General features: G+C 37.8%; 1 protein-coding gene across 1 annotated transcript; it reads left to right on the top strand.

Moving 5' to 3' along the window:
* The first annotated feature begins 3,344 nt into the window (after positions 1-3,344).
* LOC116331019 (paired box protein Pax-6-like) lies at positions 3,345-27,450 on the top strand. Its single transcript, XM_039615401.1, has 12 exons — positions 3,345-3,354; positions 10,571-10,701; positions 10,890-11,105; positions 14,048-14,210; positions 14,356-14,367; positions 14,575-14,582; positions 19,376-19,526; positions 22,457-22,539; positions 23,627-23,777; positions 24,317-24,426; positions 25,965-26,103; positions 26,597-27,450. The coding sequence occupies exons 1-12, from the start codon at positions 3,345-3,347 to the stop codon at positions 26,677-26,679; spliced, it is 1,257 nt and encodes a 418-aa protein (XP_039471335.1). The 3' UTR covers positions 26,680-27,450.

A 27,450-nucleotide genomic window follows, 5' to 3' on the forward strand; every position in this document is an offset into this window, starting at 1 on the left:
GCAGGAGCCTTAAACTCTAATTTAACTAATAAACTTAATCCCGCCTTTTCCTTCATTTCCATTGGAATTAAACAATCCGGCAACAAAGTTGTCGGATATTATAGGTATGCTGGATATTCTGTTTAACCCAATATTAAAGGGGCTACATATAGGACTATATTTACCATATTGTTGCGCATCCTCTATTGACCAGTTATTAAATATCAAATTTATAATGACAAGTGAACAGTGGTGAACACCGCTTTCTAACACTTTTACGCACTCCCCGTGTTTCTACCGAACCTGGGCGTTGTTTTTGACACTAGACTGGCAATGTTTCATTATATTATAACAATCATATCATCATCGCGATCATAGTGATGATGGTAATAATTGCCATCTTGCTAAAACGAATGTATTTAAACAGTACTGAAGGGTCAAAATAAAACACACGAACTTCATCACCGTTTGTAGCCACTTGTTGTCTGTAAATACTGCATCTAAAATATGCAGGACGTATCGTTTCTTTAACATTTTTAAACAAACAAACAAAAAGCAAACAAATAAAACCCCCAAACCCTAAAACGACAGAATGTGGACAATAACCATTAAAGTTACTCTCGTCAGTTTATTTAAACCCATCTACGATCACACTGTGGGAGAAGACCTTTGCTTTTTATTTTCTATTTTTTATTGTTTTAGGCCTCGACTCAAAATCCCAGTTTGGAAAACGTGTTTTATTTTAGGAGCACATTTAAAAATACGTCACCTCAAAAATTATTTCAGAGTCTACCGTTTGCTGTCATTGTACTCTGATGCTGTTTTGACTGAGATGATTTTAAAATCCACAGGCAGTTTACGATAAATATTTTCTTAATTGATGATCTAATTAAGTCAGTCGTTAATGAACATCTTAATCAAATTGAAGCCAATTAAACGCATGATTAATCAGGCCGGAATAAATTCATCCAGCGTGCGAATTCAGAACATATTATTTTTGTGTGTGTGTCTAAGGGATGAGAGCGAAGTGTGGGCTGCTGCCATATGTTGTGCTGGGGACAGGAGGATTAAGACACGTGTCTGCTCTGTGCACCTGAGTCACATCTGATACTTGTTCATTTGACGGAAGCGAGAAAATGCCTCATTCTATCTAAGAGGTATTTTATCGTGTAATATCATGATGCAAAAACTAGAATAGAAGGCATTCTTTTTACATTTCATGTTCCATATTTTCAATTAGAAGCTAACTGAATACCGTCAGTTAGTTATATATCTGTGTAACACACAAACTACTCCTCCATCCAATTCAATTCAATTCAATTCTATTTTATTTATATAGCTCCAAATCACAACAACAGTTGCCTCCAAGACCCTACAATAATACAAAACTACCCAAATAACAACCAGACTAGCAGCACTAAATACCAAATTATATTCAGATGTACAAAGTATAGATCCACAGTATGACAGTGTATGTGTTCCATGGTGATGTGGACAGCCTTTAAAAGACCGTGATCGTGAACACACTGCTTAATTATGAGTTACCAAAAAGTCCAGCCTCTTAATACTTTGAAGTGGGAACAGATTCCAGTAAAAAGTTATTTCTGTGGTCTCTTGTAAGTGATGTGGCCTAAAGCTTTAAGTTGTACTGGTCAAAAGTTATAAGGGAACGCTCTATATATAATAAAATGCATATATATATATCTATATATATATGTAAACTCCTGATTTCAAATTGAATTGCTTCTCTCTGTCTCTCTCTCTCCGTCTGTCTCTCATATCCACGCAGTGAATACGGCTGAATGAAACTTTTATATTGTCATCACTGCGTCCAACAGAACTCTTTTATGTCAGTTGTACTGGTCAAATTGGGCTCCCCGCTGCGTTTTTGTGTCGCGAGTTTTTTAACGAGCCGCAGCTAACGAGGCGACGACACTAAAACCCCGCGGACACACAAAGCCCGGCGGGTATTTACCGAGCTGAGCCGCCGCTCCGCTCCTCCGGCTCTTTGTCTTCTTTCACTGGGAGAAAAGCCCGAGTTATAGCGGGAACAAGGTGCCACAGTCGGCATGTGTATGCGTTTGTTCTTGTGTGGAGCTGCTTAATGTTCATTATGCAGGTTGTTAATGACAAGCGCTTAAGAGTAAGCTGCTTTGAAGCCTTTCTCGGTTAGCTTTTTCTCAACTTAACCTAATAGGGCTGTGATTTTGAGAACAGGGGTGTCATGTGTTTCTCTACACATGAATCACAAAAAACTGCTCCTATTGCTCTGCCTAATCAAGCTTCATAATGGTGATTTATTTATTGAATGATTGATAAGCGGCTCTATATACTGAAGATGAAAACACTTCATATATATATTTCACCAGGACACTACACTCGAAATCATGTTGAAACTGCACAAAATAGAGGATTTTTGTGCAAAACTTTGTATCGTTGTGACAAAATACTACAATCTAATTTTGTTGTAACACAAGTCTTAATTGACATATTTCTATAATTCATTTTTAGATTACTATTTGTATATTTTGACTATTATTTTATTATGATCAACATCTAATTCCAATAATCAAAAATAAAATATGAAATTATCCAGGCGGATTAACATGTTGCTATTGGCTGCAGTAAAGTGCAGTAGAGTAAATCATTCAGAAAACCACAAAGCTGGAAAAATAGTTTGTCACTTAGAGAGCTCAGTGGTTAGGCTATTTGGCTAGCTAGGCTATTTTCTGTATTTAATTAAATAGTCGCATTTTCCCCCAAAAAATATTTTCGTCCTGTAAATTTACAGTATTGATGGAGATATTTTCTTAAAAACAAAAAAAGAAACTTGAGAAAAAGATATTATTGGGTGTTTTTGCTTGATCCTTGTCTGTGGTGCAACCACCCCTACTTTTTACATGACTAGACCTATTTCTTTGGAACCATATTTATTCTTATTATTAGTTTTAAAACATATATGCGAGAAAATATAATGAATGGTCAGTTAGGTAATTAAAAAAAGAAGTACAGAGAAAGATTTTTTGTACATTTTAAATCATGTCATTCCATGAGTCTTGAGTGTGAGCGCTCATATGTGCATTACTACCAACCACAGGATAGTTAGTCCACCATCCAGACAAGGTCTTTTTTCAGTCTTATCTCAGCTTCCCCCCTATAAAGAATTTTAAAAACAAAATAGTCAGTGATCTTCTACATTGTTGCATAAAGTTAATGATGCAAATCTGACCTTTAGAGATTCAGGTTATTCTTTCTTGCAATTCACTATCCAGGTAGAGGCATGTGTATACGCTGTTTCTCACATCTTCTCTGTTTGTGCAGATTACAGAAGTCAAACAAGCTGGGAGAGTGGTGTGGCCTCCATGATGCAAAACAGTAAGTTACTTCTCAAAAGTATATGTTGTTCTTATTCATTTTTAAAGTTACTTTATCAAAAAAAATAAGTAAATAATACATCCAGGTCTGGTGTTATCAGGTGTTATAGCGCTATACATACATGTAGAAATCTCTAACCTTTACAATCATTTCAAATATTTAAGTCACTGACTCTAATTCTGTCACATTGTAAATGCAGCAACTTATGTTGTAAAACAGTTTGATCACATTAAATGACAATTCTGGTTTATTGCTTTGTGGTTTTTGTATATCATCAGTGTACCTGGCAACAATATGAAAAAAAGTGGAACATTGATGTGGAACAGCTTTATGAGTCCTTATAGTAACTTTCAGCTTATTGTTTTTCTTGTAATCAGCTTTTTCTGGCGTAAAAGTTTAAAAACTACTATATCTGTCCACCATGAAAGAGCAGACAGAAACAGAGTCAGATCTGAATGAATGTTAGCCTCACATTCACTAAGTGCTCAGAAATCTGACTCCAAATAATTCATAATGTCATAGCCACACGTGTATGTGGCATGTAAATAACAAAGCTGCCTGATGAAATGCACATTCCCACACACATCACATATAAAGGAAAACATTTTCAAAATAAAATACCTTAATATTTGAAAGTCTGTATACCGGTGGTGTGGTGAAGAGATTATCTACCAGACCTGCTGCAAAAATGTGGTTTCAGCTACTCTTAGTTCATCATCTAATTAAGTTTTTTTCTTCTTTTTTATTTTTTAAGCTTAATTGTCTTTTCTTTAACTTTAACTTCCATTGATCAAAAAAGAAATATTTAATGAGAGGTTTGGAAGGTCATGAATGGACATCAGCACTGACTTAGACAATGGTAAGAATAAAAGCAGTCAGATAAAAGCAAATGACAGAAAGTAAAAACATTTTCTTCTTTTTTTTTAGTGTTTTAATGTCTTTAAAAACAACAAACACCCTTTCATTAATAAGGTATAATTTAGTAGTTTTGTCACTTTTTTTTTTTTTTTTTTTTACCAGTGATAATAACACTGTAGATGTTCTCAGGGAGTACGGTGTTATTAAAGTTGAAATTAAAAATATAAACTACATGAATATTGCCCAAGTTGGAATAAGCTTAAATTATTCAATAAAATATCTTCTAGACTTATGATCTAAAATGATAGCACACTGGATTATGCACTTATGAGGATGTGAAGAAACACCCAAACAAACAAAAAAACAATAATCCATATATAATCTCTTTAGCCATGTATGGAAATGTCCCTAAAATTTACACTGGTTATAGGACTCACAGTAAACTCCACCTAACAAAAGGTGTCTGCAGTAAAGGCGCATGGATTACTTTTCTATGTGTCTGCTTGTTTTTCTTCCGTCTGTGGCCTGATAAGTATCACTCTGTCTCACCACGATGAGGCCAAGAATCAATTTTAGCTCAATTTCATTTGTGAAATATCCTTACTAAATGGCTGAATGGTTGTCATTAAAATGACCATTATTTATTTGCTTAGATCATTAATGCGTTAAGATTTATTGATGACTGATTAGCATACAGTAGTCAGCATAATTCAGTGAGTGTGCAGTATGACCTATAAACGCACGTCTGAACCTGACAATTCATTAAAAATAATAAAAAAAAAAAGAATCCAAACGGAAGACGACTTCTCTTTATTAGGTCTAAGAGTTACTTCTAAACAGAGTTCTTTAAACTTGGCACTAAACAGGAAACAAGTGAAAGACAAAAAAGTCACAATTGAGAACAAAGATTATCACTATACAGTGGTAATTGCAACGATTGCTCTATAAAACTGTATATAAAAAATGAATTGTTCATTTATTAATTGTGGGATCAGTCATGTGTTTCTGAAGTCTCAGACAAATTTTGGATTTTGAAATTGGACATGATGATGATATTTGGGCAAGAGTGTGAATCTGAGCTTCTAGCTCAGGGAAGCTAACTACGTACATTCGTTATTCACTGTGTTATTAATTCGAATGCTAATTTCAGTTACAGGGCAACATATCCTTAGGCGAAACTTAACCTTCCATCGTTTTATTTTTATTAAAAGAGTAAAACTTGTTAGGTGCAGCACACTTAACAACAGCCACAGCACTGATGATCTCTGATATTGAACATTTGTTTAATAGTGTATAAGTAATAAAGGAATGAGAAAGAACACCCACAGTAAGCAATAAGATGTGTGATGCAGGCAATAAGCTGCAGAACCGTCTGTAACTGTGTTTTGCTGTTACCAGATTCATGTTATGTGCATGGGAAGAGGCCAGTTATAAGTCAGTTTCTTTATGACGATGACAACTGACAGTTTTGCTCCTCTACAGAATTCTGTAGGATGTGATATTAGAACAACTTAAAATAAGTTTAAATAAGTTGCTACAGGTGTTACCAAATCATCAAGGAATGAAATCTTCAATATTTTAACTTATGTCAACTGAATAGAATTTTTACTCTAACATTAACCCTTTGGTGGGTCATTGGCTTGTCATTCCTCCAGCCATTCACTCGAGATGCTGGACTGAGACATGGCTGAGACAGGCTCATTCTTTGCATCACCTTTGATTCAGAATGCTTTGCGTAGTCTGACCTGCATCCCCTCCCTTCACGCCTTACATTGTCTTGATGTCATATAAATGTTGTCTTATGGTTTGTCTATAAATGTTAATCAGTCTGCATTTGTATGGCACTTTTCATATATCTAACTGTATAGGTGGTCCATAGATTATATTGCTGCACTATAAAAAAATCTCTGTTTCTCCCCTTTGTTCTCTGTGGTAAAAGGTGCAAATGTGCACAGTTTCTTCTAGATTTTAAGCTGCACTTCAGGAGACAGTTTGCGTTTGGCCCAATATAAAACTGAGAGCAAGTACAAGTGAGAAGAGGCCCTAGGCCAAACCTTGAAAGCAGCTTGGCTTTCTTGCGATTGGCTTAGTATGTTCCCCTGGAGTACCTCTTCTTCCTTTGCCTAGAAGGAGGTCTAAGAAGTGTGCTGCTTCTCAGTAGCCAGAAATAAATAGTACAAAACAGAACAGATTATAATGCAGCACCCCTGAAAATGGACTGGAACTTTGTACAATACTTTTCTCCTCTGAGCAGTCAAAGTGCAAAGTGCAAGCCACGCCCACCCATTTGCACAGTACTTTATTCGATACCTTTAAGTGTTTTTTTTAGCTATCATGCACACACTTCAGTACCCTGCCACTCATCTGGAATTGTAGCACTGACCTTCCCATTGGCAGACCTGCTCTACCGCTGTCGCTGTGTGGTTTGGAGGTTTTAGATAATGAATTTTCCAAAACACTGGTCATGAGAAGCTAAAAGCTAGCTAGCTTTGTCACAGTTACCATTGCCGGAAAGTGTAACTACGTAGATGAGCCTTGAGGGATCTTAGCAAAGTACACAGTGATACAAAATAGCAGTTTCGTGGTGTGGTGATTAGAGCTGTTGCCTCAAACATTGACTTTAGGAAGCTCCTTAGTTCAAGCCTAGGCTGGGGCCTTTGTGTTAGGTTTGTCTGGCACTTGCATGGCTTTTCTCTGGGAAGTATAAAAATATTTATGGGTTATCTGCTTATTCTAAACTGTGAGTGGCAACGGTTGTGCCTGTCAGCCCTGTGACAGTCCAGGGTGTGCTTTAACTCTAGCCGTAAGACAGCTGATATAGGCACCCATGAGCCATAACTGGATAAGTAGGAAAAAATAGATGCATCACACAGCTTTATCAAGCAGTTTCTTTTCTAAGAGTAACTAAATCTTAACCGCGCTGCTGTCACAACATCAAACATTTATGTTTGAAGGCACCAACAAACAATATTTTTCCTGCTAATAGAATGTTTGATGGGAAACAGCTGTGCTGTGTGGACACTGAACAACGGAAGGTTTGAATGAACCATATTCTTGTTTTATTTGAAGATCTTTGTTAATGATAGCACTACACTGTTAAAGTGAAAGTTAATTGAAGTCAGGTTCAGTGTGAAAGAGCTGATTTAATGTGAAAGCTGCTGATCTCTTCCCAAGAGCCCACCTGCTCTGTGTGTGTGTGTGTGTGTGTGTGTGTGTGTGTGTGTGTGTGTGTGTGTGTGTGTGTGTGTGTGTGAGAGAGAGAGAGAGAGAGAGAGAGGTCCAAATTGACTCCATATGTCTGTCTATTAATTGTGTGTCAAGAGAGGAAGGCCTGAGTGTTTTCCTTGGGGAAATGAGACTGTGATTAACATTTTTCAGTGAAACTATCAACCCCAAAACACAAAGTGAACATGATGTGAGGCAGCATGAAGGACAATTAGAAATAATGCAGTCTCACACCTAAAGTCAGCAGTAACCTCTGTGGAGGCCGTGACTCTTTCTATAATTTAATTAAGCAGAAGAGCTGTTCAAATCCAAAGCTTTGACAGTGTGAGGTTTTGTGGAACACAAACCTTTTGTGATCCAGTAGATCCATTTGTTTTTCTAGCTGAGAAGCTCTCCTGCAGTAGAGGAGAAGACAGGGCTTCTTCTCTGTTGTCTGTATGCATCTAAATGAACAGACAGCTTTTTGAAATGCACAGCTGATTGTTTTATTAATCATTAATTAAAGACATATGCAGAGACATGCAGAGACCAGAGTAGCATTTGCTGGTTGCAGGTTACTGCAGCTATGGTTGTGTCTTTGTCAGTGAACATTGTCTTTCTTGAAACAACCCTGAATGTGTCTTCTGACATCTGTATTTGACAATACACACAGCGCTGATTAATTAATTTATAAAAATTAGAATTAAAATTGAGTGAGCTAGAGGATCCAACTAAACATCTTCTGCAACATCACATTGATTTAACTTTTACTCTTCAATAACCTTAGTGAAAGAGTTTCTGGAGGCACTAAAAACTGCAAACGGTCCCAAACTTGACAAAGTCTATCAGTAATTAATACATTTCTTCACAGCTTATGGTAAATAAACTGGCTCATATGTAGCACTTTTTTACCCTACCTGAGCACTCAAAGGGCTTTAAACAACTTGCCTCATTCACAAAAGCACTTTCTTTTTCTATGTAAGTACTTTCTATCTAACATTCAGACACATCCATACTCATCAGAGAGCAACTTGGGGTTAGTGTCTTGCCCAAGGATATTTGGCACCAGACAGGGAATCAAACCACCAACCTTGCGAGTAGTAGATTACCTGCTCTACTTTCTGAGGTAAAGCCACCCATCATTACTTTTCATTGGTATATATGAAATATATAGAAACAGGAAATAGTCTGACTTCTCACATAGAGAATGGCCAAGGTAATTTTTTTCTTTTTTCTTTAGCTTCTTATGTACCTCACTTATACACTGGGTGTGATTTGGCAGGGGAGGAAGGTGGGATCCCCCTCACCCATCTCCACCCTGCAGGCCTACATGTCCCTACCGCTGCTATGTCCATATGTATATAGTGCTGCAGAACTGTACCCCCCCCCCCCAACATGTTTACACTGAGTAGGAGATGCTCTGTATCTCATTGTACAGCTGTATAATGACAATAAAGGCATTCTATTCTATTCTATTCTATTCTATTCTATATGATGCTGGCTGGCTGGCTGGCTGGCTGGCTGGCTGGCTGGCTGGCTGGATGGATGGATGGATGGCTGGATGGATGGATGGATGGATGGATGGATGGATGACATTAGCAATAATGAAACAAAACTCTAACAGAGTATACATTTGTGCATCTAAATGACTTCTGTAAAAAACCCTTGCAACTCAGTTGCTTTCTCTTTGTTTGTGTGTGTGTGTGTGTGTACATGTGCATGTGTGTCTTTGTGTATTGGATGGTTGTCTGATTTATTAATGCAAGAGGATTTAAAAAAATCTGCAATATGCTTCCCCCCTCACAGCCATTAATACACAATAGACAATTGAATCAGCATAAATCTCTACTTAACCCCAACAGTGTCACGGCACAGCATGTGTCTGCTGCTGCCGCTGAAACATTTCAGACCTGCAACATGTTAAAAGTGTTTTCTGCTTCATTCAAACTTACTTTACCCAAGAGACTGGAGGTTGGCCTCCAACCTAAGCTGCTGCAGTTCAGGAATAATAAGGATGATCACATACACCTATTGCTATAGATCAACAAATGTGAGCACATCAGAAATCGATACAGAGTAATACTCAAAGACTTCAACAGCAGATGTGTGTTGTTTTCAGCCTGTGAGTCTTTATGTGTGTATGCTTGTTTCATCATGGTAATCCTGAAGGAAACTCCCATACTGAAAACTGTCACAAGGACAGTTTTCAGTACTTTAGCAAATGCTGTAGTTATTATCTGTGTACAAATAAAGTACTTCTTTGCCCACTAAAACAAAAGTAATTAAGCATACAATTTCCAGTTAACTGTAACTGGATGAAAAGTGTCATGACAAACCTGTGACCACCACAGCTTTCTTGTATCTAATGCAAAACTATGCACTATAATTTCAAGTTTGTTTATCCAAATATTGAATGAAAGTATTGCAACCCGTCTGGAGGAATTTGAAAGGAGGTGAATTTAACGTCACATCAATGATCCCAAACATTCGAATACAATGAAACATTATGAAAAAAACAAAAACAAACACAAAAAACCCATAATTTCATTGTACATGTACAATGACAATAAAGGGCTATTCTATTCTATTTTATTATAACTTGACTGAAAAAAAAGAAGCTTTCAATCCTTTTAAAGAAGAAGGTACAGCAACAAACGGCCTGGGTCAAAGAAGGCTAAAACTAAACATATTTAACTCATGGAAGAACATCAGAGCATAGTTGTTTATTTGACTAATGACAGAAAAAAAGACAGATAACATTTGGAAATGTTCGACATTACTATATGCTGTACATACAGTAACTAAAATACATGAGAATACCGCAAAAAACACAACGTGGGAGGAAATCTTTCTATTTATCTTCCCCCCCTTTTCATCCACTTGTTTCATTAATGCTGCTTTTTTTATTACTTTGAGCCTCTGTTGTTATAGAGTAAAATAAGAGTAAATAATACAGTAAATAAGTTGCTGAAAACCTTTGTGTGTGTGTGTGTGTGTGTGTGTGTGTGTGTGTGTGTGTGTGTGTGTGTGTGTGTGTGTGTGTGTGTGTGTGTGTGTGTGTGTGTGTGTGTGTGTGCGCGTGTGTGTGTGCGCGCGCGTGTGTGTGTGTGCACGTGCATGTGGGTATGGTGGGTATGTGGGTATATCTGTGTAGGCCACAGTGGAGTAAACCAGCTGGGAGGTGTGTTTGTGAATGGGAGACCTTTACCTGACTCTACCAGGCAGAAGATAGTGGAGCTGGCACACAGCGGTGCTCGACCATGTGACATATCCAGAATACTGCAGGTATTGCAAGGTGGTTACAACACCACAAAAATATGCATCACATGTCATACAGAAAAATGCTAATTCTTGCTAGACATTGTGAACAAATAAAAAATAGATAAGTGTTTTTATTATTTTTATTTTTTACAGGCAAGACATAATTGTTCCAAAGATTGTCTAACAAAGATGTGTGTTATTATGTTGCCCAGGTGTCTAATGGCTGTGTGAGTAAGATCTTAGGCCGGTATTATGAGACAGGTTCAATCCGTCCACGAGCCATAGGTGGGAGTAAACCCAGAGTGGCCACTCCGGAGGTGGTGGGGAAAATTGCTCAGTACAAGAGAGAGTGTCCATCCATTTTTGCCTGGGAGATCAGAGACCGACTGCTGGCAGAGGGAGTCTGCACCAACGACAATATACCCAGTGTAAGACCCTTATTACTTTTATTTGTATAGAAACAAATGACAAAAATAATTGTCCCAGGGTGCTTGTGAGTTGTTTTATGAGACGATATCTGTTTTTGTTGTGCGGTGACATGCTGCAAGTGGGGTTGCTACATATAGAAGCATTATTGTCTTTAAAAGTGTCTTTAGAACAACACTTCACTCAAATAATATACCCGATCTGACTGTGGACAGCTGCTGTATTTACTCATTGTTAAGTCATATTGTTAACAGTCCCACAGAAAATTATAAGAGGCTGTAGCAAGTTCTCCCAGTAACCACAGACAGGGGAGATTTTAGTTACACAAACGGCTCCAGCACACAGGAACAATGTTCACTCCTCCAAACAGCCCAGCTCTGAAGCTTTACTGCTTCTGTGCTTCACTCTGTTCATCACTCATCCTCCAGCCCCACGCCTGCAGTATGGGGAGAGAGAATGATTAGCAAATGCACACCAGATGTGCCACTCTCCCCATCCTGCTCCACCTCTCCCTCTTGCAGCCGGGCCTCATACCCCACCACCTGACTTAACCCACTTAACTTACCCCCCCACCATATTTACTACACTGTAGCACGTTTACAATTAAGAGTCCACCAGACTCACAAGCATTTATTTTGTACTCTGCTATAGTGGGTTCACATTCTGACATTTTCCTGCTGATGTAAATAGATAAATCACTAGACTGAATGTGGAGCAGTGGGCAGTCGACCCCACACACCCAATGAGATATAAATGCCCCCTAGGCCTTAGTTTGAAGCACTGGTCTGCAAGATAAAAGGGAGAAAGAAGTTAGGTGTGTGGAGCAGTAGCTTACCACAGAGGGCCTGTTTCCCCTCTCAAATGCCATCTGGCACCACTCCACCCATTGGACCAGATGTGAGACACCTTTCTGGGTGGGGTCAGAGGGGGCTGCGAAGTTTGGAATAAACCTCCCATACTAAACAGCTAGCCCCCAAAACTGATGTACCTCTCTTTGATCTTCATCTGTGGGCAGGTTGTAATGTGCACTTGCCCACTGCAAAAGTGGTAATCCAGATACTATACCTCTCTCTGCACACTTCTGTGGGTTGGTAGTGACCTCAACCTGCAACAAGGACTCCAGCACTGCAGCTACCTGCTGCATATGCTCAACCCAGGTGTTGCAGTGTATGATCATGTCATCCAGGTAGGAGGCAACATATGCAACATGGGGGGCACCCAACCAGAAGGCATTGGAAGATGGCTAGGGCACCAAACAAGCAAACAAAAGTGAGTGTGACAAATTGGTGCAGAGTGGAGAAGGCCTTTTTTCGCTTGGTCTCTGGAGATAAGGGAATCTGCCAGTAGTGTTAAATTCCGAGTGCCTAACCCAGGGGTGGGCAATCTCAGTCCACGAGGGCTGGTGTCCCTGCAGGTTTTAGATCTCACCTTGGGTCAACACACCTGAATCACATGATTAGTTCGTTACCAGGCCTCTGGAGAACTTCAGGACATGTTGAGGAGCTAATTTAGCCATTTAAATCAGCTGTGTTGGTTCGAGGACACATCGAAAACCTGCAGGGACACCGGCCCTCGTGGACTGAGATTGCCCACCCCTGGCCTAACCAGTCCAGGAGCTCACTCAGCCAGGGCATGGGATTTGATATCACCTTAGTGCATCGAGAATCTGGTTCTCCCCTCCATCTCCAGCATGTCTTTCAATTCTTTTAGAGCTTCTTTTCAGAACTTGCTGTTCTGACAACCTACAGAGTAGTGACTGAACCATCATTCCCAGGGAAGTCTCACCATGATGCTGTATGAGATTAATGTGACCTGGCAGAGAGAACACATCAGTGAGGTGCTTGAGACGGAAGGGATTTCCTCCATGGTGCTGGAATCAGCTATGTAGCCTTCTGCCCACAGCTTGCTGCAGCGTGGTCCCCCGCATGGATTCATCTGTGACCGCTGCCTTCAAGCTTGCTAGTGACTTATCCTCCTCACCCAGTCTGCTGTTTCTATTGACAGTCCATCCACAAACTGCTCCAAGACCACCATTTCCTGAAGCTACATCGGTCAGTTGCAACCACCATGTGGCTGTGTTTTTCAGCTGCTGGGTGTAAATGATCGAGGAATGAACAGTTCCCACTGTAGTGCCTCTCAACTGGCAGTGATGATCTTTGGGGGGCCAGTTCAGTTCACTTTCCAGATGACTGGAACCCAATTTCCATACAATTTGAGCACTCAAAGTGCTTTTGTTATGACAAGCCTCATTTACACATACATTCATACAGTGCTTTTTTTCTAATCCTAAGTACTTTTAATGATCATACACTCAAACTTCGATGGATGCATCTGGGGCAACATCAGGGTTCAGTATCTTTCCCAAGGATGCTTTGAACTGCAGGTTGGATCAAACCACCCGCCTTCTAAATACTAGACTGATATCACCATACCTCCTGAGTCACAGCCGCCCTGAAGCAAGTAGGAAGTGCACAGCCAACTCCTCTGACCGGCATCTGTGCCAGATCAGCCGCCTGCTACACTAGCTGTGATTCCAACATTTCTGTTACTGTTTGCAGTGTAGCAGTGTACCTCAATAACTAAAGAGAGAGGAGATTTTAATTACACTCAGTTCTTTATTATCAAACAAAGAGGAATCATTACTTCTGGTCCTGCACAAACTACATGAGGAGAGAGAATGATTAGGAAACACATGTCAGGTGTGCCATTCCTCCTAACCTCTGCTACATCCTCAACCATCCACCCCCCCACTACAGCCAATACTTCACCAGCACAGAGCCATGTTAAATTACATGACTAAGCAGTAACACGAAACACCTAACTTAACCAGTTATGTTGACAAGATGGAGCTGGTTGGCAGTGAGTTATACGTTTTTTCCACCAATGACAATAATATACAACTAAGGTGTGTCTTATGTAATCATGTTGTTGTGTTTGTCACCAGGTTTCATCAATAAATCGAGTGCTTAGGAATTTGGCTAGTGACAAGCAACAAATGGGCACAGTAGGAGCTGAAGGGATGTTTGACAAACTCAAGATGCTCAATGCACAAAGCAGCTGGGGAGGACGCTCAGGATGGTATCCTGGGACTGCACTCTCTGCCACTGGTGAGACATTAACTCAAAGTAACACTGCGATTCTTCTTCACTAATTCATTCACAAAAGAGACGATTTCTAATTTGACAAAACCAAATGTTTTAAATTGTTGTTAAATTTTGGTGGGCTCATGTGAATTGTAGCCTTATCTGACAGGTGACCAGTGCGGTCTTCTGCTGCTTTAGCCCATTTGATTCAAGCAGTGAGTTTCCAGTTGTGAGTTAGGAGATGCGCTACTGCATACATTGGTTAAAAGGACTGGTTATCTGAGTTACTGTTTCCTTCCAAATAGCTTGAAGCAGTCTGGCCATTATCTGTTGACCTCTGGCATCAATAAGCATTTTCACTCCATGAACTGTTGTCTGCTGTCTACAGATGGTTGTGTGGGAAATCCTAATAAAGCAGAAGTTTCTGAAAACTCAGAACAGCAATGAAGCAATGAAGTGACCTGGAAATGTATACTAATAGTAGAAGGACAACAAAATTAACAGTTCCCAAAAGTGCGAGTAATATTGAAACATCAGTAACAATAATATTAATATTGTTTTATGTCCTTAGATTTCAGGCTTTGATTCTTTGTTTAAAAGGAGGGAAATTCTTTCTGGAAACTTTATTTTAGTTTCATAAAAATCTTTACTCAGGTAGCTTTAAGGTTTTAACTGCGAGTCAAATTCAGCTCTCTGAACTAAGGTTCCTCACCTACATTATGCAATCACAACTTGATTATGATTAGCAGTATGCTCCAAAAAGTTACGAGGACTTCAATTTGAAATGAATTGTTCTAACTCATGTGCTGTGTATCATTTTCTTATTGTTTTCATACTTCACATTTCCACCATCCATTTATGCTGTCAGTCATTTAGCTTATAACTGTTATCTTGCATTCAATATCGTCTCTTCTTCTCTTCACACATTTTCAAACAAGACAAAGATAGTAATATCTTCATGTAAAGTACGGAACAGACACCATTTTACAAATTACAGGGCTGTTTGTTTGCTATCTCAATTCTCCAAGAAACCGCAAAAACTCTTTGCAAAGAGAGTAGATGGCTTCATTGAACAGATCAACATCTTTGGTATATATATGTATATATATATATATATATATATATATATATATATATATATATATATATATATATATATATATATATATATATATATATATATATATATATATATATATGTATGAGCATATATATAAATATATATATATATTTTAACATAACAGGGACTTTTTATTAGATAGGCATACTTAGTGTATGTGTATATATTAGACTGTATAAACAAAACAGATGTATATGATGATCTAAATAGGGAAAAGAATTATTAAGCAATGGGAAATTGCCAATATTTCTCATCATGTGAGTATGATAGTTTTCTTTTAATTTAAGTTAGTTTTTCTGTTTTTTTAACATCTGTTACTTAGATGTTTGAAATAGAGATTTAACTCAGACCCAGATTCCTTAACGTCCACAAATTTCATTCAAAACACTCACCGAAGAAATAATTTCTCATCCTATCACATCAGATCGTCGATTTATTTACTGGTGTATTTACTCTAATACAGGTTTCCCTTTTTTGTGTTATTTCAATGTCACTATTTAAACTACACTAAAAAGTGCTGAAAATGCTTTCCGGGCATTTTACTTTATTGTCAATTCATGCGGTTCACCATTTTATGTTTGAAGTTTTCAACTTTGATACAGTTTTTCTCCAATATGTTGCCACAGTGCTGTGCTATACTGTTTTACAGCAGTTCAGATAAGTAGATTAGTTGGTCATTTTAAATGGGCTGTGTCACTGGATTTATAAACCAGCATTTGCTGCTAGAAAGTGTTTTGTACGAGTAGAATATGAGTGACATCCAACAGCAGCAATCCACTGTAAGAAATGATGTGCTAATTACATTTGCTTTTCATAATTGTTTTCATAACAGGACAAGCCAAGCAACTATTAAAAAATATGTTTTAGACGTAATTTTGACATTCTGTATAATTTTACAACTGTTTGCTCTCAAAGTAAAGAGTCTGCCCTACTTCACATTAGGTGCCCTATAGGTCATGCTTTTTCTTGTGTTATTAAATCTAGTTGTGGTTGCAACGTGACAAGATTTGAACATTTTATCAAATTACAAAACAGTTATTTTTTTTCGCCAGTGTTTTGTTCAAATTTCAGTGTGTTTTCATTGATAGCCCACATGCAAAAATGTTTACATTTTATAGCATTGATATGTGCAACTTGCTTTTCTTTTCCTTCAATTTGTGTGGATGAGGGCCCCATTTGTTGTATGGAGTAGGCTCATATGCTGCTGCCCCTCCTGCAGCACCCTGGGAGTACAACAGTGAAACAAAGTCATGCTATACTACCACGGCTGCTGCCTTCCTATCCATCTACAGCATGTTTGTGCCTGTGTGTGTATGTGTGCCAGAGGGAATGGGGGAGTCTGCTCTCATTTCCATCTCTTTCTGCCTGACTGACTATGACACTGAGCAATAGCTTCATTCTGTTGTGCAGTGCTTGTCTGTTGGGGATAATGAATAATTAGGCTAGCACCACAAATAACATGCATTCCACAGGGAGCTGGAGCTCCTGTATGCTCAAAGACCAAATTGTAGATCTCCTCTCATATGTGCTTTTAAACTCTATTGGTTTAATTTAGAGATGTCAGGTTATCAGCTAGTTACATGAAAAAAATAGTACATTTCATGTTACTGACACAAGTGTGTATCTAAGACATATCCCAGTACATGATACCAACTTAAATGGAGTCTCCCACTTCCTGCAGCACTCCACACAAAGTTCACTTCAGTGAAGCTCTGCTCTGTTATATCCAAATACCGATCTTATTGAGGTTTTGGGGGCTCTACTATAAAATTCATGGTAAGGACCTTTCTACAACAAAGACATCCCTACATACTAGAAATGGATCAATCCGATATTAGGTATCGGTATCGGTCCGATACTGACGTAAATTACTGGATCGGATATCGGAGAGAAATAAAAAATGTAATCCGATCCATTAAATATCAAAAAAGCAGCTCACAAAACTTGCGACACGGGGTAACTGGGCTCATAACCGTAGCACATCGGAGCAGTATGCTTCACGTGGCATTTCATCTCTGAGGAAGTTATCCCAGAGAGAAGTAAAGCAAGTGTGTAAGTTCATCTGAATGTTTGTAAAGCGTTCCCACGTTAACAACCGATATATGGAGCAAGTGCCTCTTGATACTTCAATCGTGAAACTGCTTAATGATCAGCTGATCGGCTTTTCTGTCGCCAGTCCGTCTCTCTTCTTTGTTTTTGGTCCACTTTGCACCATAAAGAAGAAACCAGCGGCTGAACAACAGCAGCACGTTTAAGCTTGATAAGCTGTTGTTAGAATTTATTTAATATTACTTTGTACACCAGGATCTTTTTCTATGTAGCTGACGGCTGGTAACTGTGCAGGGGCGGATCTAGCAAAGTTTAGCCAGGGGGGCCGATAGGGCATGAACAGGAAAAGGGGCACAAAGACATACTTTTCTTTCTTATTCTCATTTAAAATATCTAGCTTTTAATAAATAATTATCTGAATCTTACACCCAAAGTTTTAATCTGATGTAAAATGTATAGAAGTCCATTACTGAATATAGTAACTGTTAAGTCTAATATACCCTAGTAAGCTATAGTACTTTTTCCTTTGGGAAGGTACCATCTGTGCAGTCTGCAATTCTGTTGAAGAAAGATGTTGAATCTATTTAATTATTCTTGAAAAATAATTTATTTCTGTGCATTTTTTTTCACACTGCATCAAATTAAAGTTGATTACGTTGATTAAGCATCATGAGGTGGAGGGTGGGGGGTGGTGTTTGCAACCCTATTAGTTAGGTTGCTTAATATTTCTGCTAAGTACTCTTTAAAATACCAGAATAGGGAGGAATGTGTAGGTTTAAGTTTATTAGATTGATCAGTATTGCTGAACTATGAAATATTTTGGGTGCAGTGTATTTTTTTACATACAGGTATAACAGAATAGCTTTAGTGTTGTTGTTTATGTAAACTTGAGTATGAACTTATACAAAATGCAGCAAGATATTAAAAAAGCAGTTTTATTGATTAAAAAACACACTATATTGGATTCATATCGGTATCGGCAGATATCCAAATTTATGATATCGGTATCGGTATCGGTACATAAAAAAGTGGTATCGTGCCATCTCTACTACATACAAGGTTTAGTTGGAGCAACACAAAGTATCGGTGACTTCTACTGGTTTCTTAAATCTGGTTCAAATTAGCTAATAGTAACATAAATTTCTTCATATTTTATATCTAAGGATGCAGACTTTATTATGATTTTTAAAGTTATTTTCTGCAATAGTTCTCGAGGATTTCTGAACTTACCATTTTCAGAGTCATTTGTTGTTGTTGTTTTTGTTTGTTTTTGGTTAAGCTACCTAAACATTGATCTATAAATCATAAAGCATAAAAAAGCCACATAACTCAAGGGATGAACCAGTGTTGTGTGTAGAGATAATACACAAATTAGCAAAGAACTCATTATAAATTGTATCTTTAGGTGCAAAAACACAATTTAATTCCATTTTTTTTTAAAATTGACTCCACAAAAAATGCCAATGATAACACAGCTTGACAGGCATACTGGGATATTTTTGAACCAACAAGCTGATTCCAAAAAAGCTATTAGCCAAGCCAATGGGATATCTCACAATGCCATCCAGTGAGGCCTTAAAAATTTGAGGAAACTGGACAAGTGGAGGTCAAAAAAAGATGTGGTAGACCTAAAAATCTACCTACACTTGCTGATCCGTCTGCTGTTCACCAAAGTCTCTGAGTCAGAAATGATCTTAGTGGAAGGGTGTCTTTTACAATGCCACTTTTAAGGAAGGGAGACAGAGAGGAAATGTGGAGATATGCAAAATTACACAAGAACTGGACTGAAAATCAGTGCCAACTGGTTTTATCAAGAGATGAAGCTGCTCCAAGATGCAATATCATCTGGTAATCAGATAGTACAAGACCTTTCTACAGTACTGTATGTGCTGAAATTCCAAAGTCTGATAACATAACATAGTAAGATTTATTTTTAAAAAAATTTAAAAATTAAACACTGGAGTAATGTTGCCACAACATTTTGTGTGTGTGCTTTCTTGTTTTCTTCTTTGGTGCAGAGTGTCCGCAGGCAGAGGGAGGGGAGAACACAGTATCAGTCAGTACCAATGGTGAGGACTCAGAAGAGACTCAGATGAGACTACAGCTGAAGAGGAAACTCCAGAGAAATAGAACATCTTTTACACAGGACCAAATAGAAGCACTAGAAAAAGGTAATTTCTGGCATTCACCATAACGTCATACAGCTACACAATACAACCTCCTATATGTACCTGCCGATTTAGCCAAAACTGGAACTCTTCCTGGAAACTCTGTCCTTTGTAGTTAAATTAGTTACGTTCTTTATGTAATGCATGCATTACAAACAAGTTTAATATTTTTTTATACATCTTTGCAAGCGCTTGGATAAAGACCCTCTCCAAGTATCCTGATTTTCCTTTTTTTTCCCTTTTAATTATTTTATAAGCCTGACTTTTGAATCATATTTATCAACTAGACTCCAGTTTGTTCATGAAAATGGAGAGTCCACTTCACTTCACTTCAATTCAATTCAATTCAATTCAATTCAATTCAATCGGAGCAGGATTTTGAATTCAATTCTGGATTTAACAGGGAGCCAGTGAAGGGAAGCCAAAACAGGAGAAATATGTTCTCTCTTTCCTGTCAGTACTCTTGCTGCAGCATTTTGGATCAACTGAAGGCTTTTCAGGGAGGTTTTTATGACTTCCTGATAATAATGAATTACAGTAGTCCAGCCTAGAAGTAATAATTGCATGAACTAGTTTTTCAGAGACTATCTGAGACAGGATGTTTCTAATTTTAGAGATGTTGCACAAATGGAAGAAAGCAGTCTTACATATTTGTTTAATATGTGCATTGAAGGACACATCCTGGTCAAAAAATGACTCAAAGGTTCCTCACAGCGTTACTGGAGGCCAAGGTAATGTTATCCAGAGTAAGAATCTGGTTAGATACCATATTTCTAAGATTTTCAGGGCGGAGTACAATAACCTCTTTATGCCTTGAGGCAACTGTTGTTGTGATTCGGCTCTATATAACTAAAAGTGAATTTAATTGAATTGGATTGAATTAACCAAGGTTAATTATGGAAGTCCACAGGGTTCTGTACTAGACGAATTTTGTTTACATTATACATGCTTCCCTTATGAGAAGTATCATTAAAAGGCATAGCATACATAATTTCCTTAGTGATTAATAAAGTATTCTCATTCTGATTCTGATACTTTTTCACTGCTATGCAGATGACACCCACCTTTATCTATCAATTAAGCCAGATAACACACAAATTCATTAAACTGCAGGAATGTCTTAAAGACCTAAGGGTTACGATGACCTCTAACTTCCTGCTTCTAAATTCAGATAAAACTGTGATGCACATATCAAACAAATATGTAGGACTGGTTTCCTGCATTTGGGCAATATCTCTAAAATTAGAACCGTTCTATCTCCGAGTGATGCCTCAAAACTAGTTCAAAAACTAGTGATTCGTTATTATCACATTGTTCCCTAAATTTCCCAGAAAGCCTTCATTTGATCCAGAACGCTGCAGCAAAAATTATAACAGGAACAAGAAAGATCAGCTTCTCATTGTCGGCTGCTTGTTAAATCCAGAACTGAAATTAAAATCCATCATCATATCTTAAACCCCATAACATTAGGACAGTATGTCCTAATAGAGATTTTCCACAACTAAAGATCGCATCTTTAGTTGTGGTTTCTTGAGTGTTTAACAGTAGAATGGGAGGCAGAGACTTCATCTATCAGACCCCTTCTTTTGGAGAATCTGCTCCCAGTTTGGATTTGGGCACCCTCTCTACTTTTAAGATTAGGTTTCAAACTTTTCCCTGGCTGCTCCAGTCTGCAAGCCAAATATCAGTGAGCAAGATATAAACCCCAAGCTGCTCTTCAATGCATCCATCAAAGTATGAACGTGTGTGAATGTTAGAAAGCACAGAAGCACAGAAAAAAAGGTGTATGCATGTGAATGGGTAAATGAGGCATGTCATATAAAAGGCTTTGAGTGCTCAGGTAGAGTAGAAAAGCTCTTTATAAGAATCAGGCCATGTTGACAAGTGCTTGCTAATAGGGGGTTGTGTAATTGTTGGGATTTCTCTCTAACACTGTCGGGCCTATACCTCACAGTATAAAGCACTTCGTAGCAACAGTTATTGTGATTTGGAGCTATATAAATAAAAATAAAATTTAAGTGGATTGAACTGAATTTTGTTCAGCCTCATCTAATAAATGACATTGTGATGACAGCTCAGGAATTTTGGAGTTATCCAATCAGGAATTTTCTGTGGTGTTGTCTCACTGAAGAGGAGTGATCTTCTTTTTATAATATGAATGTCTGCAAAAATACTATTGGAAATATTCAGATACTGAAAATACTATATAACTATTGCTGAGAAGCATTTCAGATAATTGTATAGATTTGGCAAAAATATCTTTCAGGAGGTAATTTTTGCTGAAATATTAGACTTAATGAGAGAGCAAGGGAGGGGTATGTGTGCATTTATGAACATAGCACAGCTGCAATAATCGTATTTACATCAAATCTGTAAATTGGGCTAAATGTGTATTTTTTCATAAAGTCTACGGTTCAGTTTTTATGGCAGAATGGTTTGCAACAAAGAGGCACATTGGTGCTTGACTTCTATATTCCACATGACCTGTCACAATTCAGAGAATAGTAGTTCTCAGTGTCCGTCTGAAGACTTCACCCTTGTATCAGAACATGTTATTTTTCTTGCTGCTGCTCCTTGGTCTGCGTTGCCATGAGGTTTCCAAAGAGCAACATTTATAAAGTGTAAAACCCATGCATAAACTGTTTTTTTGTTTTGTTTGTCAGATCACAAATGAGCTGGACCTGCGTTATTAACTACTCCCACTCACCTCACATCTACTGATTTGCAAAGTGTTCTTTAAATGTATGTGTGGTAAATGTAGTGCAAAGGTGCTTTAAGGGGTCGATAAGATTTTAAAAAGGGCTATGCAACAGCTTTTTCAAATGTTTTCAGTCCATTTGAAGCAGGGGTCCTCCCAAAACAGATACTGTATTGTGTAATTAATGTGTAATAGTACAATCATTCAACATAATGTGCAAATTATTTTGTTCTAGAATTTGAAAGGACACACTATCCAGATGTGTTTGCCCGAGAACGCCTCGCCAACAAAATAGACCTTCCAGAGGCAAGAATACAGGTACGCTCTAGATTTAGGGTTTTTTTTTAGGTTTACAAAGAAAGTGTGTACAGTAAGATGAAAAATTATGTCACATGGAAATGTTTGCCTTTTTTAACATGTGAGCATTTGACCTCGAAAAGAACGAGTATTTATAAATGACATTTAAATAAATGGGTTAAATCGTTAAACTGACATATATACATACCTTCAATCTTATAAAATTTGAATCAGGGCTTCAAGATTAGAACTGGAGCATTTTGTTTGTGTATAGTGTCAGCCCATAAGATTGAAAGAAGACTCAAATGAATTCAGATAAAAGAAGCAAATCTCTCAATCATTTAAAATAAAGCATTCAGCAGTAAGGAAAATCATCTGCAGATGGAAAGAATTTCAAACAACTAAATACATTCTGTATCAAGAAGATCATTTGAAGCAATCTTCCCAAAAGTTTAAATAGAAACAGACTTTTTTGCTTTGATGTTCCCATAAGCGCACTTCTAAAAGTATACTTATGGAAACAAGAAATGTCTAACAAAAAAGAAATTAAAGAATAACCTTTAAAACCTACAAACTTTTAAACATCTTTCAAATGAAAAAACCTGTGCATGGAAAAGTGGTTTGCTAGCCAATGTCAGCTATGGGTTCGAATATCAAGGGTGTATCGACTTCTTCTACAGAAGAATATTATATGTGTTGATATCTCCACACTGGATTGGAAATATCAATTGGAAATCAAGATTGGAAAGTTATTGTGTTACTGTGGTTTCACCTGTCCACATTGACTGTAATGAGGTCCTTTAAGGAAATTTAATTTTAGTGTGACTGCTTCACCATCCTCACTGTGCACAAACATGCATTTATATGTAAATGTATCTGAAGCTAAGATGAAGCAGTCTGAGGTATTTTTAGAACAAGTTTCAAAATTAGAAGCAGAATTTGGTTTTCCATCTTTACTGAAAAACCAAGGATTGTTTTGCTAATAATTTGAGAAAACTTAATGTGGCCAGTTGTATGTTTTAAGATAGACTTTAACAAATGAAATTCCCATCTTTTTTCTTGTTTATGATCAGTGATTTATCTTTCTCATATCTCATGCTACATGCAGGTTTGGTTTTCCAACAGACGAGCAAAATGGAGAAGAGAGGAAAAGCTGAGAAATCAACGTCGTCAGGTGTCCAGCTCTTCAAACCATATTCCAATCAGTAGCAGCTTTAACACCAGTGTTTACCAGCCTCTACCACAGCCCACTACACCAGGTACTGACAAAGATACACAACAAATACTTCACACAAAGTCCATCTGGGGCTTTTTCATGTGTGGGTGTCTTTTATGAGTTTGTTTCTATTTTTTTTTTCTTTTATTTGTAGACACATGCACATCATCATATACACAGTGCCACCAGTGATATCAGGATATTCCACTGATGAGCAGTTGGTAGTACTATAAGACATACAACAGTGGAGCAGAGAAGAACAATAGTAGTTTGTCAATGAATTATATTTTGAACATATTTTAGATGAAATGTATATTTTCTCCCTAACACTAGTATGACATATTGTTTAAAGGAAACTCACCTGGGCCTGTAATGTCAGACTAGCAGTCCAGTTACAATTATTATGCAGTTACTTTTCCCATCATATTGGGTATGTGCTGTCTAGCCCCACTATACTTGGACACTTGGACACTTTGGACAATGATTGTTGATTACAAAGATGATTTGATTGTGATATTTCCTCCAGTATTGTTAAAATTTCACATTGTTGCTCTATCCATATTTCCATTTCTGTCTATCTAGTGTCCTTTTCATCAGGATCCATGCTGGGAAGGTCAGATCCAGTTCTGTCCAACAGCTATAGCCTCCCAGCAATGCCCAGCTTCAGTATGGCTGCCAGCCTGCCTATGCAAGTAAGATTAATTTACAAGATAGAACAATATACAACTAGTCAACAGCACTGGAAAACCTAGGGCTGTTTTTCACCAACCTAATAGCATAGAGCAGATCTCAGTCATATGCACCATGCATACACACCAGCAAGACAGACCAAACCCATCATAGGAAAAAAACCTCACTATACTATTCTATAAAATTATCTTTTTAGTCTGTCTTCTTTAAAATAATTTTAATGAGCTCAGAAAACAGGCCTACACCTTGATTCAAAAACAGATAATAAACCCTATTAGGATAATAACCAAAAGATTAGAGTTGAATTAACCACATGTGGCATGGTTACCTGTCAATATCTTCAGGGAGATTTAAAAGCACTCCTGAAAAATTATGGTGTGTTAGCATGGTAAATTTAGTATGTCCCATCAATGTGCTAATTCACAAATATCTATTGGAGCCTGTCACTTTTGCCTTTTTTATCAAACCTTACACAACATCAGTTGATAGTCCACTCTTCATTTTTAAAGCTTTACTACCAAGGCTTCCATAGTGAATGTACGCAAGAAGTGACTAAAGATTTCTTCTTGTTTTTGTAGGTTTTACTTCCTGTCTGCTTCTGCATTGTCTTATTGGGCACACACTGCTTGCCTTGCTTGACTGACGGATGTTAGGAACACAGATCGATCAGTAAATGGAAAGCTTCACATTTAGGCTCAGTTTCTGTCCACCACAATAGAGCAGTGAAAATGTTGCACCTTCAACCTCTGGCGGGATGCTTTGTACATCTTGAAGCGTTTGAAGGTTGTGGTCTTTGTCTGATTTGAATTGACTTTATAAAGTAGAATGACTGATTGAAAACAAATTTAGATTACCGAGCTTGGAAAGTGAAGTGCACTATGTGGCAATTATGTTATCAGGTTATAATTTATAATGTAGGCTAAAATCTTTCTGTGTGATGGTTGTTTTTCCTGTGCCTGCTTTGGTTTCCTCTGGATTTAACTGAATAGTCCCTCAGTCTGAAGACATGCGTCTTGTGCTCGCTATGCATGTGAGGTAGATAGAGTGCAACAAGTGCATAGAATAAAGTGCTGAATGGTCAAATCTAAAGCACTTTGAGTGGTCAGTAAGATAAAAAAGCACTATGTAAACACCATTTCCATCTGCTCAGAACAAACCAGGCAACCATTCTGCAGTAACCTGTAGGATCGGTGTCTCAATACCCTAGACCAGCGTTAAGATATAAAAGTGGCATAGTCAAGGAAATGAGCCTAAATGCTGGTGTAATTCCTCACCTTACAACAAAAGACCAATAGAGTTAGAAATAACAACAAATAAGAATAAGAAATACAATTTTTATGTCATATTTGGAAAATTCTTTTGATTCTGCAGTTGGGGTAACAATAAAAGCATCATAAAGAGCTATTATATAAAATAAGAAAAACAGTATTTTCACGTGTCATGTCAGCTGCATCTGTGGTTACTGGCACATACCAGAAAAAGTTGATTACACTGGAATATGAAACTCTGCTTTTTAAGGTGTTTTAATTTATGTTTTCAGACATCCAACCAGACCTCTTATTCCTGCATGCTGCCCACCAGCCCCACTGTAAATGGAAGAAGTTATGAGACATATACTCCTCCACACATGCAGCCACACATCAACCAATCAATGACATCGTCTGCAACGTCGTCGGCAGGTAGGAAGTTATGAAGCTGTACCTTTATGGCACTTTATGATGTCATCCCTTCTGATCTCACAGGTTTCAGACATTTAACATTTTGTGCCTGTCATGTCGGTCAGTCTGAGTTTGAATTATTTGACTGACCATAACAATGTAGTTAAATGATAAATGGACCAGTTCTTTTCTACTCTACTTGAGCGCTCAAAGTGCTTTTTGTTGTTTTGGTTCAGTGTTTCCTTTCTATAAATTCACACTAACAACATTAGGACCTTAGACAGGCTTTCTTTGACCTCCGTGTTCAAGAACATCAGCACCAAATGTCTGTGTAGACATTTGAACACAATGTAGATCGCCATCAGTATAGAACTGAAAGTCTTTCATCTGGTCATGTCTTTGTGTTAAACATATTTACACCTGCTCCTTTGCAGTCATTCTAACACACCTATTATACAACAAGTGGTGCTTTTAATGGCTCCCCACTGAAAGCTTTTGTTCTCTCTTTTACCAGGTTTGATTTCCCCTGGTGTCTCAGTTCCAGTTCAAGTTCCAGGAAATGAAACAGACATGTCACAGTACTGGCCACGCCTGTAGTGATGAAAGGCAATTATTCATGCCTGCTGTGATCATCAACAGTGAATTCAACCACGGGACGGTTGGGGTCTCATCAAAATGGAAACTATTCCTTCTTGCTCCAGTTTGAATGTAAAAAAAAAGGACTTCAGCAAATACGTATGAAATATAAATTACTCTTATTAATGCTTGTGAAGAAACAGGATGCAAGGATTTTAAATGGTTTTCAGAATTTGAAGGATTTTAATGTTGCTGCAAAACAGTACAAGTTCAACTGTAAGTGGATCAAAAGTTTTCGGGACATCATGTTTATCAGCTACCGTTCAGAGTCTGGATGGTGTGGATGCTTTGTCCAGAATGCAAGCTGTTACCTGAGTGGTACTGAGGAAGCTCAGGAAAGTGGATCCTTCCCCTGGTGATTATAACCTCCAGACAGAAATAAACTCCTGAGAGTCCACTGGGAGAGTTTGTGGGAAGACACATTACCTCTACTTTAAGTTGGTCATTTTTATCATACCGGCGTGTTTGTAGAAAACCAAGGATGTTAACTGAAATGTAAAGGGAAGAACTTAATGAAACTTGAAGCTGTCTGCTGTGATTGTTTTCATAAGCAGATTCCAAAAGCCTTGGCCTGGAATGTGTATAGAATTTCAGAATGGGAATTCTGGTGATATGTGTTTTGTATTGTAGAAGTCCCAACACAGGCATGGACTCTGATCTTAAACTGAAAAATTATGTCTTTGTTGGGGAAAGATTGTTCCAGTTCCAAAGGTCTAATGTCCAGAAACTCAT

The sequence above is a fragment of the Oreochromis aureus genome, linkage group 7 (genome assembly GCF_013358895.1).
Source record: "Oreochromis aureus strain Israel breed Guangdong linkage group 7, ZZ_aureus, whole genome shotgun sequence".
Taxonomy (NCBI): Eukaryota; Metazoa; Chordata; class Actinopteri; order Cichliformes; family Cichlidae; genus Oreochromis; species Oreochromis aureus.